This window comes from Ilyonectria robusta, assembly GCF_021365365.1.
Source record: "Ilyonectria robusta strain PMI_751 chromosome Unknown BGZ61scaffold_7, whole genome shotgun sequence".
Taxonomy (NCBI): domain Eukaryota; kingdom Fungi; phylum Ascomycota; class Sordariomycetes; order Hypocreales; family Nectriaceae; genus Ilyonectria; species Ilyonectria robusta.
The window spans coordinates 1,602,586-1,619,150 of record NW_025764441.1 but is presented as its reverse complement, the minus strand read 5'-3'; the positions used below and the strand labels follow the sequence as shown (position 1 = coordinate 1,619,150).

At 52.3% G+C, this 16,565-nt stretch overlaps 4 protein-coding genes across 4 annotated transcripts; 3 read left to right on the top strand and 1 right to left on the bottom strand.

Moving 5' to 3' along the window:
• Window positions 1–18: 18 nt before the first annotated feature.
• On the bottom strand, window positions 19–2,349 carry BGZ61DRAFT_587354 (general substrate transporter). The gene is made up of 5 exons (XM_046256483.1): window positions 1,668–2,349; window positions 881–1,620; window positions 791–825; window positions 319–738; window positions 19–265 (listed from the first exon to the last, which is right to left on the bottom strand). Exons 1-5 carry the CDS (start codon window positions 1,876–1,878, stop codon window positions 97–99), a joined length of 1,575 nt encoding a protein of 524 aa, XP_046106330.1. The 5' UTR covers window positions 1,879–2,349; the 3' UTR covers window positions 19–96.
• Window positions 2,350–2,492: 143 nt separating this feature from the next.
• On the top strand, window positions 2,493–6,431 carry BGZ61DRAFT_418046 (uncharacterized protein; the record flags this gene model as incomplete). The annotated part of the gene is made up of 5 exons (XM_046243422.1): window positions 2,493–2,683; window positions 2,764–2,864; window positions 2,930–3,601; window positions 3,658–4,376; window positions 4,672–6,431. Exons 1-5 carry the CDS (start codon window positions 2,576–2,578, stop codon window positions 6,429–6,431), a joined length of 3,360 nt encoding a protein of 1,119 aa, XP_046106329.1. The 5' UTR covers window positions 2,493–2,575.
• A 1,126-nt stretch (window positions 6,432–7,557) lies between these two features.
• On the top strand, window positions 7,558–13,398 carry BGZ61DRAFT_449356 (uncharacterized protein). Its single transcript, XM_046245604.1, has 8 exons — window positions 7,558–7,814; window positions 7,866–8,727; window positions 8,784–10,468; window positions 10,517–10,867; window positions 10,924–11,535; window positions 11,585–12,554; window positions 12,618–12,926; window positions 12,984–13,398. The coding sequence occupies exons 1-8, from the start codon at window positions 7,642–7,644 to the stop codon at window positions 13,149–13,151; spliced, it is 5,130 nt and encodes a 1,709-aa protein (XP_046106328.1). The 5' UTR covers window positions 7,558–7,641; the 3' UTR covers window positions 13,152–13,398.
• A 1,783-nt stretch (window positions 13,399–15,181) lies between these two features.
• On the top strand, window positions 15,182–16,357 carry BGZ61DRAFT_349784 (uncharacterized protein; the record flags this gene model as incomplete). The annotated part of the gene is made up of 1 exon (XM_046240176.1): window positions 15,182–16,357. The coding sequence occupies one exon, from the start codon at window positions 15,182–15,184 to the stop codon at window positions 16,355–16,357; it is 1,176 nt and encodes a 391-aa protein (XP_046106327.1).
• Between the last annotated feature and the right edge of the window lie 208 nt (window positions 16,358–16,565).

The following is a 16,565-nucleotide window of genomic DNA, read 5'->3' as shown; positions in this document are numbered from 1 at the left end:
AGTCCAGGTGTCGGACCATCATAGAACCAAGATATTTCTCTTAAAGGCTCAACTAAGCTACTTAAAGGACACAGAAGGAGCCCTTATATCTTGCGTTTAGGCATGTTCGACTTCCTTAGTCGTGCTCATGACCTTTTCCTTCGCCTGTGCCTGTGCGATGCCGGCGGCTGAATCCTTACCGTCAAAGAGGACGGCAATTTCTTCCAGAGTAGGACCCATTGTCTCCACAAAGAAGAAGTAGATAACCAAGCATTCAATAATAAGACTAGGGCAGGAGTTAGTATCGTCTGGTACAGGTATAAATTGTTGACAACTTACACAGCAATGTAGACAAAGTAGAAACGCCACTCCAACTCTTGAATACCCAGAGGGTTCACATATTGGTTGAAGACTCCGCTGAGAGCAGTGAAGCAGAAGCAAAGAGTCAATCCCTTGGCGCGGATATTATAAGGCAGAATCTCCACGGTGTACGAGACGGTGAGACCAGGCCATGCAGCACCAGCCACGCCGTAGAAGAGGAAGATCATGGCCACAACTCCAATACCCGCCGAAGATGATTCGGTCTTGGCGTACACGGCGCTGCAGGCTGTCCAGATGGAGAAGGAGATGAGCATGCCGACGCCGGCAAACAAGAATAGAACTCGGCGTCCGATTCGGTCGACGAAGAAGGCGGCGAAGAGCGAAACTAGCCAGCACCAGATGGTGAGGCCTCCGTTGATGTATGCCTGCGTGACGGACCTGTTGGAAGTTTGTTAGATTACGGTTATCCATGTATGTGTGGAGAACGTACTCGGTGATGCCAATAGTATCGAGAATGGTTGAAAGCTATATCACGCGCAGTTAGTACCAGGTGCCATTTGAGCCGGACAGGAACACCAACGTAGTACGAAACGAGACCGTTGCCACTGCACTGCGAGAAAATAGCGGTCGCGATGATCAGTCCACACCTCTTGCGGTTTCCCTTTGTTCGAATCAACTCCATCCAGCCGTTGTTTGACGATGACTCGCGCTCCAGTCTCAAGGTGTTGGTGATCTCGGCAAACTCCCAGCGCACAAAGTCATCGTCCTGGTCGTTGTTGCCGTGGTACTTGACGAGAATCTGGCGGGCCTCTTCTTCTCTTCCCTTGCTGATGAGCCATCTCGGGCTCTCGGGGACAAACCAAATGGCCAGCAGCTGGATTCCGGGCATGAGGCATTGCAGGCCCGTCGGCAGCACCCACTGGATGTTTCCGGTCTGGTTCTGCAACGTGCCGAAGCAAACCCAGGCGGCAACGATGCTTCCCAGGTACCAAACAGTGTTGTAAATCGTCGTGACCCGGCCGCGGTGTCGTGGATGGGCGACCTCGGTGATGAGGAGAGGGCAGGTGCCGTTGGAGATGTTGGAGCCAAAGCCCATGATGAAGCGGCCGGCGAGGTACAGGGCGTCTCGTCCGGAGTGCGATTGTTTCGGGAAACACTGCATCAGCGCTCCGGCTATGACGAAGACGCATCCGATGGCAGTGCCCTTCTTCCGGCCAAGACCGTCGGCGATATATGGTGCGAATAGGAGAACGAACAACCCTCCGAATCCGGGGAACGCTCCAAAGATTCCGAGGCGGCTACCGGTGGGATGATCGAAAACTAGAGAGTCAGTGGAAAAGCGCGAGCGTGGTGTTTGGCAGTCTTACATTCTTGCCACGAGTCCATTGTCTGCAGCCCATTGAGAAGACTGCCATCATAGCCGAGAGTCGTCGAGCCGAGAAAGAGGAAGAGCATCATTCCGTAGAGCTTTCGCAGCTCCGTCTGTTTCCAGAACGGAAGTGCTGAGCCCTGCGGGACATGATTCTCTGCAGAGTCGACGCGGTCAATCGCATCGACGTGTGTCTCCTTGGACTCCATGACGTCTGTGTTGGGTAGACAGGACCGGGACGAGGGTGTTGAGACTCGGATGAAGCGAGTAGAAGATGTAGAATTCAGCTGCAAGGTTTTCGTGCCAGCCTTGAGTCATGCCTCCTTGCAAACAACAACAGGGAGACGCGAGGCGGGACTTTATATATCTCGTCACCGGCCGAAAGCGAAGCCAAAGCAAGATCTTGTTAGTCGAGCCCAGAAGCCAACATCAGGCTACCCATGAACCCGGACACGCACGCGATGAAGGCCATGTGAGGCCCATCCTCGCAAGTTTACCGACAGCGGCGCATGCGACATTAGCGCGAATTGACGGATGGTGCCCCGTGGGGTAGCGAACCCTGGAGAAAGGCATTGAGCTAGGGGACGATGGGGAGACTCGTGGTTCGTACAGGCGGTGTTCCCCGGCCACAACCGCGGTGAAGCTGGCGATGCTAACCCGATGCAACTCGACGATCCTGGGGGCGGCTCTGGGCAGTTCTGCTTGTCCGGCGAGAGCTGGACGCCATTGGAGCGGAACTGCGGGTGGATCAACATGTTGCGGGGTTTTGGCATCTGGTGATGTATTTCCGATGTTTCTGCGCGGCCGCCATACGAATATCAAGGCGGTGTTCCCCGAGATTTCTCCTCGGATGTTTGGTGATGGACCTTGCAGTTGCATTGTTGCTGTCGATCTCCAAATCAAGCCATGGACGCCCACTCGCCAAATGCCGCCACGCCCTCGAGAACGGCCGCCAGGGGCAAGTCGGGACGCAACCAGAACGCCTGCGATGCCTGTCGGTCTCGCAAAGTCCGGGTATGTGATGCCCCGCTCGCTGGAGTGGATTGAAGCGGTGGTGATGATGCACAATGGCGATCGAGACTGATTGATTCTAGTGCATCTACGACTCCGAGAGCCAGCCCTGCCAGGGATGCGTCTTTCTCGAGATCAATTGCACTCGACAGCGGCCGAGGAGAAAGCGAGGTCCTCCAAACAGGTTCGACATGAGATGTTTCTATTCGGCATTACAACGGCCTTGCTAACGCATCACTCTGCATATAGACATGCCCAGCTGCCGGAGCTAGGAGCGGCCGGGGCTGCATCTCCCACGCCTGGCGTTCAGCTGATGACTCTCTCCGGCCCATCTCCACTCTCCCACTCAAGCCCCGACGTTGCAGCGTCTCCCAGCAGGCCACTGGCAGCCGCAGGGCCATCGGCTTGCCTCCGTCCAGGCCCCTGGCTCGGCTCCTTCGCGCCAGAAGCCGTGGTGTCGCGGATGCTCAACTACTGGTTCGACAAGGTGCACCCCGTAGCTCCGATCCTTCTCCGGCGGCGATTCATGCGCCGCTTCCGCAATGGGGACGCCGACGCAGACCGGACCTTCTGCGGGCTCGTGGTGAGCGTGTGTGCAGCCGTGGCCGCGACGTTGCCGCGCGAGGACTACGGCTCGGTAACGGTTCGCCGGTGTCTGGAGTTCATCGACCAGAACAGCCTCGTCGCGAGCGGGTTTACACGGTCGTCGTACTCGGTCGACTGGTGCATTACCATGTACAACCTGGGGACGGCCGTGGGCGCCGTATCAGACTCGGGACTCAGTGATATTAAATCCTATGCCGCCACAGCGGAAGCAGCAGCCGGAGTACGGTACTTGGCGTATTATTGCGCGCACGACCTGGACAATGTGGAAAAGCAGCTGCTCAAGCGGTTGTTTTGGCTTCTCTTTGCCGCTTCGTGGTGAGTCTCGGCGTTTCTTCGTATTTTCCCCAGCGATGCTCACACGCCTGCTGCAGTAGTGCCAATATTCTCGGACGACTGCCCATCAGTCTACTCTCGCAGGAGCTGATCGATGCAATTCCCCGGCCGCTGGACCTCACTGACGATCAAATGGAGCCCCCAGGCCTGCCAGAATCGGATCATGTAGCGTGGTACGGTGACGCAACGAGTTATGTCCCGGGACTCAATTGCCTCAGCGACCTCTTCTCGGTATGGAACGAGGTCCAGCTAACGCCACCAGGCTCTGACTCTGCCGCATGCCTCGCTAAATATCTATCCAAGGTCCAGAAGGTCATTGACAACCTCCCTCCGGAGCTGCGTTGGCGCGGCGGCTTGTCTCGCCCGCCGAATGTGACCCAAGGCCACGAGGTGCAGATCGCAAACATCTTCATCACCAGCCTGCATATCCGCTCGAACCTGCTGCAGAAGCTGGACCCAACCGAGAAGAGCCTGCCCGAGCATCAAAAGATCGTCGATGATCTGCTGGAGATTCTATACCACCTCCCCCAGGCCGTCTTTAACGCAAACGGCAGTAGCGTCGTCCCAAAGATCCGGGACATTGGAGCGGCCTACCTCGAACAGGTGGAGAAGGGGCATGGAGCAGGCCAGACGGACGGCGACAGCGCGAGAAGCAAGCTCGAGCGCCTGCTGAGGAAGCTCGACGATCTAGATTGCTGGCAGGGCCTTGCAGTTCTCGATGGCATCCATCCGGGGCACATCAGCGTGGGCAGCGCGAGTAGCAGGGGGTAAACAGGCTAAAATGGACCATGTGGGTATAGTAAATGCGATGTTTCTCCATCAAGACAAGTCTCCCCGCTGCTCGGAGAAGCATACGCGACCCCAGGTCCACTATCTCGCATCTCCAACCCCGTGGTATCATTGCGTGTCAGCGTGGTGAGTGTGGGCAATGGCGAGTTGTCTGGTCTGGGGATGCCCCGGAGTCGCTTGACGCCTTCGTGACCTCGCCAGCGGATCCAACGGGGTTTCTGCTTCCACTCCGTCTTCTATTTACCTGAGTTGCTCTCCCAAAGCTGAATTCTCATCTTTCTTGTACACTTTCACTCATCCATTCCTCTCCACAGCCGCCAAAATGACTATCGTCGAGGCGCCCATCGTTGCCCAGACCCAACCTCCTACCCCTCCCCATCTGAGCCGCCTGGAAAATGGCAACATTCAGCTCATCGTCAAGGGGAAGCCATTCCTCATGCTCTCTGGCGAGCTGCACAACTCGTCGCTAAGCTCAGCCAAGTTCATGAGCGAGGTGTGGCCCGCCATGAAGGCGCAGTCCATCAACACCTTGCTCGGATCCGTGACTTGGGAGACCATTGAGCCCAAGGAGGGCCATTTCGACTTTAGCGAGCTCGATCTGGTGTTGGCTGGCGCTCGTGAGCACGGCATGCACCTCGTGCTGCTCTGGTTCGGGACCTACAAGAACGGCATCTCGACGTACGCCCCGGGATGGGTCAAGCGTGATGTCAAAAGGTTCCCCCGTGTCCAGGTCCTCGAAGCTGGCGGCGTAAAGCGCACCGTGGAGATGGTATCGCCTCTCAGCAATGAGTGTTGCGAGGCCGACGGTCGGGCCTTTGCAGCCTTGATGCGGCATCTGGCCGAGGTTGATTCAGAACACAACACGGTTCTCATGGTTCAAGTTGAGAATGAGACTGGTCTATTGGGAGACTCCCGCGACCGCTCGCAAAAGGCCAACAAGGCATTTAACGAGCCTGTGCCTGCCGACCTCCTACAATACCTACACAAGACTGATCTCCATCCCCGTTTCAAGGAGCGGTTCTCACAGATCCCCACATCTGGGGCACATTCCTGGGACTCCGTCTTTGGCGCTGGATCCGCTGCAAACGAAGCCTTCATGGCGTATCACATCTCCTCCTACGTCGGACGAGTAGCAGCTGCTGGAAAGAAGGAGTACCAGATCCCCCTCTACACTAACACATGGCTCAACTTTGATGATCCTTCCCAGCTGGATCTGAGGGGAGTGCCTCTCGTCGTGGGCGGTGGAGCTGATCCTGGAGTCTATCCCTCTGGCGGACCCTGCCCTCACGTACTAGATATCTGGCGACACAACACTCCGGCTCTAGATTTCCTCGCACCCGACCTATACTTCCACGATTATGAGACCGTCTGCAAGAACTATTCTGAGCAGAAGAACCCCCTATTTATTCCCGAGCAGAGGCGCGACGAGAACGGCTCCCGTCGCGTGTGGTTGTCCTACGCAACTTATGGAGCTCTTGGTGCCAGTCCATTTGGAATTGACACCGGTGCCGAACTTGTTGGTCGCGAATTTAAGCTGCTCGACCAGACCAAAGAATATCTCCTAGCCGCTGCCCCGGAAGACCGAATGGGCTTCTTTTTCGACGAGGAGCCTTGCGATAGAGTCCCCGAGCGCTGGACTCGCGTCTTCGGCGACGTCGAGGTCATTATCGAGCGAGCCTTTGTTTTCGGCAAGGCCGGACCTGGCGGTGGAATGGTTATCCACCTCGGCAACGCAAAGTTCTTGCTAGTTGGCCGGGGTTTCAATGCCAGCTTCAAGAGCGTACGCAAGGAGGCTACCTTTACTGGCATCTTGTCAGCGGAGGAGAAGGAGGTCGATGAGCAAGGGCAGCTCAAGACGCTCCGAATCTTCAACGGCGACGAGACAAGAAGTGGCGAGTTTGTCATTATGCCCAATGATGACCCAGACTACGGAGGTTTTCCTATCGCTGTTACGGTCCCGGCGAGGACATGTATTGTTGAAGTTGAGGCATACTGGGTGGCCGAGGCTGAAGAGGACAGGTAGACGAAACCAGTTTGGACATTGGCATAGATATATTATAGTGATACGATTAGATTTCAGTCATCGACGCAAGATCTTTATTCAATCAAGTCTAATAATCTTGCCCGGAAACTCATGTTGGTGAAGGATCCATTTTAGGATGGCGGAAGGGGGGGCTTAGGGTGGGATTGGTTCTCATTCATGAGCCACCACGTGCCATTTGGTCCTTGTTCCAGAGTTTCATCGTCCGAGGGCCGAGTCACGTTGAGTGAGAAGAGGCTACGACTTCCAGTCAAAGTGAGGAGAGTGGTGCAGTAAACAATATCGTTTGGGTCCACCTGGAGTTTAATACTGTGAGGTAGACCTTTTGCCAGTTTAGAGGGTCCCTACTTAAGACGTTGAGTCTGCTTGAAAATAAGACGGCGCGCTTTTTCCCTTCTCCAATTACTATAACACCGTCAGTCTCAGTACGCTCCTTCTGCTTTAGCTGTCGCAGCAGCCCATGACGATATTATCCTTTTTCTTTTTCTTAGAGAGATTCAGAAGCATTTGATGAATTGCTCCTAGCATGCCTTGCCCTCAGGAGACTACCTTGTTGCTACTTTTCCTTAACCCTTATCCCTCTAGCCCCTACCCTACGGGCGGGCGTGGTCTGCACTAAAGACCTCCCCCACCATCAAAATATACCGGCCTCCTCGCTAAAAAGGTACCATCTAACTTGTAGCATCGCTAGCTAGGGAAGTTCTTCAGTCGCTGGCCATAGAACAAGAATCCCATGACTGCTTCTACCAGCATCCGAGAAAAATTGCCTCAAAGCCACCGTCTGACTGTTTTCAGTGAGAGGTCAAGGATCATTCATCAGCCGAGGTTTCAGGTTGCGTCAACTTATCACAGTGGAGAATGTTGGACCAACTGCATAAGAAGGCGGTATGCTGATTGGTGGCAAGGTACATCACAACCACTAGCTCAAGACATACTTGCTCGACGCGCCCAGTATAGTTACACTCGGACGTGGCCGTTGGCCTTTTGGGCAGTTGATTTAGGCATGTTGGTCCTTAGGCGTATTCCCCATGTCGTACCTCGGCCAGCAGCAATTTTCTCTTATTAGCAGTCTGTTACCCCGCCACAGTATTCATATTGCGTCGTGCCTCTTCAACTTGCCTTCGTCGATCTCCTACACCAAATTTCCGCTTACATTTCTCCTCTTGAACTGGCCAGTCCCCTTGCTTGCTCCATGGCCACCCCAAACACGGGGCCAGCGCGTGCTCGCCAGCTGGTTGAAGATATTTCAACGGAACTTGGCTTCGTCGAAGAAGAAATATGGGCGACGCTCCTTCCGGTTGCTCGAGCAAAGTTCGAGTACGCAATGCGTAGGAAAGACAGCATGATTTCTTCTTCCGTGTTGACGTAAGATTTGCAAAAGCTGAATACACTCAAACTCGACTGACGTTTACCCAGCCTCGCCAAGAACCTTTACACAAGCAACGCACGATTCGTCTTCGAGCTGCTCCAAAATGCGGACGACAACCATTTTCGGACAGCCAGAAGACTGGAACAGGCACCCTACATTTCTTTCAAAATGTATCCGGATCGCATTGTCATCGATTGCAACGAAGACGGCTTCACGCCTGAGAACCTGAAAGCAATCTGCGCAGTAGGACAGAGTTCCAAGACTGGATCGCAGATATATATTGGCGAAAAGGGAATTGGTTTCAAGTCAGTTTTCATGGCCGCGTGGAAGGTCCACATCCTGTCGGGAGACTTTTCATTCTACTTTCAACATCGCATTCGAGACTCAGGCTTTGGAATGATACGTCCTGTGTGGGAGGAGCCTATGGAACAGCTACAACAACCCCTAACGAGGATAACCTTGTCGCTGCACGACCAGGGCGACGAAGACCAGCTGTCATCTCAACGAGACACGATCTATCAACAGTTCAATGATTTACAGGAGAATCTTCTCCTCTTCATGCGCAACCTGGAAGAAATCCGAGTCACCTTTTTTGACGCCGATAGTGAGATGAAGACCTCTACAATCTTCTCAACTCAACAAAAGGACGGCAACCGGGTGACGTTAACAAGACGTGTCACGAGTGGTGGCGCTATCACCACAACGTCCAAGATTTATCATCTCACGAGACATGAGGCGGGAAATCTTGCCAAGAACGAGAATCTCTCTTACTCAGCTGATGATGAGCTAAGTAGAGCATACTCGAAAGCTGACGTAGTTCTCGGGTTCCCATTGACTGAGGATTCAGTTCCGATCGATATGCCTCAAGATGTATTTGCTTTTCTGCCGATGAGTCACATGGGCTTCAAGGTAAGTACAGAATAAGTTACCATCCCATCATATCATCTATGGCTGACGCCTCGTAGTTCCTGATACACAGCGACTTTGTCACACAGGCGAACCGCCAGGGAATCGTGACGACATCTCGACGTAACCTTGGCATCCTCGAGGGTATTTATGATGCTTTTATTCAGGCAATCTTAGATTTCTGCGACCACCCAGCCTTGCAGTACACCTGGATGAGATTCCTTCCGAATCCGATGGACCATTACGATCATTTTTGGTCACGCTTGGTCACGAAACTGCAGACCAATCTGAGATTCGAACCAGTCCTACGGCCTTGGAGCGAAGGTCGTCTTCGGCCGATTACAGACCTCCGGCGACTTTTAGCCTACCATTTCGACTCTCATCAGGAGCCTCTATTCGGGGACACAGACCCAGAGATGTATATCTCCAACAAATATCAGGAATCCGACCTTCGCAAACTCAAAGCTTATGGCCTACAATCACTCACGCAAGATGAGGTTCTCAATTTGGTGGAACGAGACCTTCGGCTGGAAACTTCTCGAATGAAGTCGATTGAGACTGATGACTGGCACACCAGGGCTGCAAATCTGCTCGCGATGACGTTCGACAAAGCAGCACTCCACCATCTTCGTGCAAGGGTTCTCAAATTATCACTATTACCGTTGCAGGATGGGGACTGGGTCGCATCCAGCGACAGAGACAACATCTACTTTTCTAAAAGCGCTGGCATAGCGATTCCGGGAGGTACCGGCCTCAATCTGCTCAATGGCACAGCTGAAAAAAACTCGAGACGTGTGCGTCTCTTCGCGTACCTTGGCGTTTCCGACGCCCATGTTGACTTCGTACGCAAATCCATTCTCCAGTGGCATCATTTTTATATACCTGGCTCCGGGGCAAAGCTCTACACATTTGTGAACCACCTCAAGTTTTTCTACTCAACACACAATCTAGCCACAAATCCGATGGAAGGCAAAGAAAAATTTCGTCTGGTAACTCAAAAGGATACCACTCTCTTTCCATATGGTGCAAATATCTTCCTCCCTGACAACCACGAGTTTGGACTGAAAAGGCTTTTCCAACATGCAAACGCCACGGAGACACCAGCGGGTGCACCACAGCTGGACTTCCTCTCCACTCTTTATTTCCGAAATGCCCCAGAGAAACCGTCAGTTTCCACAGAGATCTGGACAGATTGGTTGTGTACCTATGCCGGAGTGCGACGGCATCTCGGTCTCGTTTCATCTGTGGAACCTCGAAGTCTCTCGAAACCGGTGCACTACGTTGCAAAGCACCTACCTGATAAGTTTTTGGGCTTTTTACGGCATCATTGGTGCGATGGGGGGAGAGATATCGAAAAATCCCTCGCAATGACCACAGAACTCAAAGGTATTCCGGTCCTTTGCCAAGATGGCTCCATGATCGCACTAGATAAAACCTACCTACCTTTTCAAGACCTTGAAGACGAGTGTACCAGGTACCTGAGAGGTGAGGAGAGCTTCCCATTCCTTCAACTGACGACAACCCTGGAACGTGGCACCTACGCTAGGGACTGGCCCTTTCTAGGGCCACGGCTTGGAGTCGGCATCGATGCAGGCATCGACTTTTACAAACAGCTCCTCCTCCAAATCAGATCCACGAGGGCCGACAAGGTTGAGGATGAGGACAGGCTCATCGACCTATACAGCACTATTTACGGAAAGTACGTGCAGTCAGCGGCGATGGAGATGAACAAGAGGAGGCTAGAGTGAGTGCCAAATTTCTACGCAGAGTCCAGAGGCTAAAGATGTACCAGAAATTTCTTTGCGGAACATAGATTGATCTTTGTGCCGTCGAGTGGTGACTTCGAGGCCTGCTGGAGCCAGCCCATCGAGTGCCTATGGCATGCGCCGCCCACCTTTACCACCAGTCGTCCTCTCAAATCGCGGTATGAGACATTATTGACCCGTCAACAAGATGCCAGACGGGTCACCGAGAGGCTTTTCCGCGACGTGCTTGAAGTCTCTGACTGTAGTTGGCGCGACATCATGCACGAGTTGGAGTATGCAAGTCAGTATGGCTATGACTATCCGGAGGCGATACCCGAACTCTATGATCGCCTTCATCTTATGGCAGGACTTACTAGAAAGGATGGAGAGGAAATCAGGTAAGCTATCTACTGTAAATCAGGACCCCCGCGTGTGCTGACCTAGGTCGTGACAGGAAATCGTTCGAAACTGAATCTCTGATCTATGTAAATGGGAGGTGGCTCAAAGTTTCAGAGTGCTTGTGGTCCAGTGAGACCAGGATTCAAGGCAAAACCCCCTTGGTGGAAGAGTACGAGGATCTGCAAGAGTTTTTTGTTGATTTTCTTGGAGTCGACACTCTCAATCTGCAGATTGTATACGACGAGCTCCTACATTTAGGTCGCTCACCATCTCCATCAGTCGACCAGGTCAAGCAACAAATACAGTCTTTCAATGGACTTCTTTCGGATGTCAGCAGATACCCGAGAGTAAAACCAGAACCGCTACGAAGGGCAAAAATCTTCCCTGTTCATATTCCAGGGGGCGAAGTCAAGCTGTTCACAGGAGAAACGAACTTCGCCATTGTGGATAGGGTGACGTTGGGAGTTTGTTTCGCTGGGCAGGTCAAAACTCTCGACTTTGACCTCAACGAAGTTCACGAAATTGCTTCTTTCATACAATGGCTTGGGCTAGAGGAGCGGTATCTGTCACTCTCAGTGAGAGAAATTTCAACTGTTGATCAAACGGACATGAGACCAGTGACACCATCGGAGGATAAAATTCGGCCAATTGCTCATTCTCTGTGTCGGCAAGTTAACATCTAGCAATACAATGAAGAAATGCTAACCACGGAATAGAATTGCCTTTCACTACGACAGTGAAAGACTGAAAATCACGTCTCTCGAATGTCTGTACGAGACGCTGAGAAATGTTCGAGTTTACGAGACACATGGAATATCTTGTGAAGTTCACTTTTCTCAGGATGGACAAGACTACAAAGAAGTCTCGAGTCGCAGTGACTTGCACCTTCGCGAAGAGGGAACGCGCCTACAAATATTTCTCCCACGCAAAACAAAGAGACGGCAATTCTGCTATGCCAGCAAACTTCCCGCTCGTCTGTGCGAGTGGTTGATGACGAACCCGAAAACTGAGATCACTGCGGGCACCAGTGAGAAGGCTCACCGACTGGTTGCGACGGTGCTCAACGCCAGCAAGCATGTCGTTCCAGAAATCCTCGAGGAGAATGGCATCGTGTCTATTGATATCGAATCTGAGGATCATGAGGAGGAACACAATGTCACCAATGACAGTTCAGAATCTGAGACGGAAGAGAGCCTCCAAAGGTCACCAGCAAGAGACAACGTGGCGGAGCTCGTGACTCCATATGCAGACATGGCCAGCGAGACTTCGTCACTAGCTGATTCTACACCGGTGTCTCCTCCTCGCCAGGTAACCTCCGAGGAGATTACTTACGTCAATGTCACGAGTTCACAGGCTGCATCTCACTCTCAGTCCGCACGGCCCATATTTGTACCCCAGAGGACCTCGGGAAATCGCCCATATTTAGAGCCGGACTTCGGGCTGTCAACCGTCAACGAAGACGTAACGAAATACCGAGACTTGCTCGGTAGAGTCATCTCAGCCGCAAGGGGCGCAGATTTTCCCACTCGGACGAATGCCCCATTGGACATGTCCGCTCTTCTAAGCGCCTTACCCACAGAGTACGAAACGGAGTCGAGTTTCGACCGCATCGAAGAATCTATCCGCTTTAGATCCAAGACGCAACTAGAGCGAGACAGAATGGTAGGCGCTGCTGGCGAGCTCTATGTAAGTTTAAACCTAGACTGCGAATGCACGTGTTTCCAGATTGTGACTTACAGGAAACTCCAGGTGTTTGAACTATTAAAGACTCTAGACCCATCAATCCCAGAGTTTTCGATGGAAAATTGGCAAAGTACCATACGAGACTATGTCAAGGTTCATGCAGAGTACTCTGATATTACTCGATGGCCAGGTAATCGCGAGACGGCTGATATTGTGTACGCGGACACGACTGGTGCTCTTACAAAGGTGCTCATCGACTGCGATTATTTGAGTTCGTCCTGGGAGCATGCTCGGCCGAACTATCTACTCGAAGTCAAGACCACTACCGGTCCCTGCAGGACTCCCTTCTTTATGAGCAGGTTGCAATATCAGCGTGTGAGTCCTTTGAGATGTTTGTGACATCAAAGCCGTGCTTGGCTAACAAAAGTGAAGATGCGAGAACACCGCGGCAGTCGAGAAACTGTGTACGTTGTCTTACGTGTGTTTAACGTGGACAAGGGGCGTATCGGATTGCGGGTATACGTGGATGCTGCTGAGAAAGAAGCAAATGGAGAGCTTGTGTTTGTTGGGGGGTCTTGGTCTGTTACTCCCGCCGCTTAGGATCATTTTCTCGGTTTGACCCCTGGTTGGTGTGCTTCAGCATTGATTAAGCCAAAATCCACAAATGAGGAGATTAACCATCTGCTCCAAGCTAGTTCATTTTGCAGATGCTATCACATCAAGTATCTATTATTGCACTACGCTCTAGCTAGTACACTGCTATCTGCTCCACCGAGAGCGAGTTGCTGATGGCACAGGGGAAAACAAAACATAGTTTTCTTCACAATTTAAGTATTTTAAAACACAAGGCTTCCGCGGCCGCTCTCAAACTCGCCTCATCCAATCAGATGAGGAATGAACACGAGCTCATCTTTGTCAATGGTAGAGTCGACATCTTCGGAGCCATGAGAGCTAGTATACAGAATAATGCAAGCAAAGCATAGCTAACTATCGGGCCCGGCGACTTGCGGGCCATGGAGCCGAACAGCTTTGCCAAGTATCCGTCTCTGTAGACGCACAATCCAGTGCTGACCATCGCCATGACGAGAAATTTGGATGATGTCGGCGACACAGCTGCAGGATGTAGATTATTTTTCGCCACGTATAGCGAATTAAACAAATTCGTGGTCCCATACGCTCCCAGATCAACAAGAAACCAGAGGACAATTCCCCCGTCGTGTTTGGTGGGTCTAGAGTGAACGTGCCTTCACGTTGGGAGACGCCATGGCTACGTTAATAACGAAACCAAAATGCAAGCAGATTTATACTCCGAAGATCTCATGGAGCCCTTAAACAGGATCCGGAAATATGCTGGGCTACTCCAAATATAGAAGTGGCATCTCCTTACCAATTTGAACCACCCCACCCGAGCCTCCGAGCAGGCAGTGGAGTGGTCCCTACCCTAGAGTGACGAGAATATCCAGCGTCAGGCACTTGGAAAGAAGCTATTACATAGGACACGTATGGCCTTTTCCTCCCTTGATTTATGGTACATGGATTCTGTGCATCTATTATCGCAAACGTCTAAAATTTGATGAACATTCGAAACTTCACCTAAACAGAGAATATTAGATTGGTAGTTTTTGCCACGTTTTGTGAAGCCATGCCCTTTACTGGCTGACTCAGCAGATCCGCTCTTTTTGATGAGCCTCGATCTCGGAGCTCTTTTAAATCTTTCCGACTCACCAAACCATATTACGCGTCCATCTCCCCGACTGATCTTCCTCCTGTCAATCCCTTCAATCTTGGTGCTACGGCTTATCAATCCTCAGGGTCATCAGTGCGATTTTTTTGCTCAATCTTCGGCAGTGGAGGCTCATCTGCTTTACTACCTGTCCTTGCTCGTCTCCATTCATGCCCACCTTGGAGAGAGTCTCTACAGCAACAATTCACACACTGAGCCACTGACCGAGACTCACTTCTGGATGCCATCACAACGGTCTCTGGGTTTCGGTGCCAGAATGACGTAGCCGCTTCATGTGGATCTCGACCGGCACTAAAAGCCAAGTGGATCGAGAATTGACTAAGCAAACTGGGAATACTCGGACATGTTCCCGTTAACGGAAACCATTCCCGGCCAACGGCCACCGCCTTATCAGGTTTGGTGGTTGAAACATGGCGATTGCTAAGCACAACGGAGCCGCCTCTCTGCAATGGGACTGGAATGGGATGTTGGCCCACTGCAACCGTCGCCAACACATGGCGACTGCGGGTCCGCGTCCCCATTCAAGACACACAGACGACTCGTCTACCGAGGTTGTCCTTACGTAGTAGCGGGCCGAAAAAGTCTTCAGAGGCGTTGACGTCGTTGAGCCTCTTCATGCGGCGGAGCTGCGTGGTATTGCCGCTTGCCGCTGCTTCTGGAAGTATGATTGCGTGCGATCCTTAGTGGAGTTTTTGATCTGAGCTTTCGATCGCTTAGAAATGGATTTTGGGTTATGTTGCCAAGGCTAGTTGTGGCCGTGAGTATATATCTCCATCTCGGGACGCTTCAGGAATATCTCGTAGAACAACATACAGTATCTTATCTCATCTCATCTTTAGCATACGCAACTCACTCAACTTCTCCACGCCTTCATCAACTATTCACAATGACTGTCTCCGAATCCAGACTATGGCAGCCCCTGAAGGTCGGCAACTCGCTTCTCTCCCAGCGCATTGCCATGGCTCCTCTCACCCGTTACCGTAACGACGACAACCACGCTCCCCTTGACATGATGATCAAGTACTACTCCGACCGTGCTTCAGCTCCCGGCACTCTCATCATCAGCGAGGCCACTGGTGTTTCTCAGGCCGCCGAGGCTGATCCTAACCTGCCTGGTGTCTCCACCGAGGAGGAGATCGCTGGCTGGAAGCGTGTCTACGAGGGCGTTCACGCCAAGGGCAGCTTCATGTTCCAGCAGCTCTGGGATCTCGGCCGTGCTGGCAACCCCCAGTACGTCCAGAGCCGTGGCTTCAAGTACGCCTCCAGCAGCGCCAAGCAGATGGAGGGCCGCCCTGTCCCCCCCGAGGCTCTGACCGAGGAGGAGATCTACCAGAAGATTGCCGATTTCCGAAACGCCGCCAAGAATGTCGTTGCTGCCGGTGGTGACGGTGTTGAGATTCACGGTGCTCACGGTTACCTCGTCGACCAGTTCACTCGCGATAGTATTAACAGCCGCACTGACAAGTGGGGTGGTTCCGTCGAGAACCGCGCTCGCTTCCTGCTCGAGATTATCAAGGCTGTTGTCGAGGAGATTGGTGCCGAGCGCACTGCTCTGCGTCTCAGCCCCTTTGCCACTTTCCAGGGCTCCTTCTCCACCGACACCTGGGAGCAGACTGGTTATATTATCCGTGAGCTGAAGAAGGCTGGATACAACCTCGCCTACCTGTCCCTGGTTGAGCCCCGTGGCAACCCTGTCAACCTCGGCATCGTTCCGGCCCAGCCTATGGACGCCGTCAAGCCCTTCGGAGACAAGGCGCAGGAACTCGAGTTCATCCTCGAGGAGTGGGACAACCAGTCTCCTGTGTTCGTTGCCGGTGCTTACATGCCCGACACAGCAGCTGAGGCTCTCGATGGACGCTACAAGAACTGGGATGTCGCCATTGCCTTTGGCCGATACTTCATCTCCAACCCCGATCTGGTCTTCCGAGCCAAGAACGGCGTCCCCTTCACCCCCTATGACCGCGAGACCTTCTACGTGAAGAAGAGCAGCGTCGGATACAACGACTATCCTTTCAGCGAGGAGTACCTTGCCGCTACTAGCGAGCCTACTGCTCGCATTTAATAGCACAAGGTTCAGTGTTACGCATTGCACAGGCGCTCGGGGTGTTTAATAGACAATAGAATAGAAACTGAATGATATCTTTGCTTTTATTAATCGTCTTGTATATTTCCAAAGTCTATTTGAAACCTATGTGACTATGTGTTCTAAAATGGTGATACTTCTATCTACTTTAACCAGAGTTATATATTAAGTTCATAATATTAAGTAA

Coding starts and splice junctions, on each gene's coding strand:
- BGZ61DRAFT_587354 (XM_046256483.1), bottom strand. CDS start 1,878: ATGGAGTCCAAGGAGACACACGTCGATGCGATTGACCGCGTCGACTCT. Junction 1,621..1,667: donor AATGGACTCGTGGCAAGAAT/GTAAGACTGCCA, acceptor CTGACTCTCTAG/TTTTCGATCATCCCACCGGT. Junction 826..880: donor ACGGTCTCGTTTCGTACTAC/GTTGGTGTTCCT, acceptor CGCGTGATATAG/CTTTCAACCATTCTCGATAC.
- BGZ61DRAFT_449356 (XM_046245604.1), top strand. CDS start 7,642: ATGGCCACCCCAAACACGGGGCCAGCGCGTGCTCGCCAGCTGGTTGAA. Junction 7,815..7,865: donor ATTTCTTCTTCCGTGTTGAC/GTAAGATTTGCA, acceptor ACGTTTACCCAG/CCTCGCCAAGAACCTTTACA. Junction 10,868..10,923: donor AAGGATGGAGAGGAAATCAG/GTAAGCTATCTA, acceptor AGGTCGTGACAG/GAAATCGTTCGAAACTGAAT.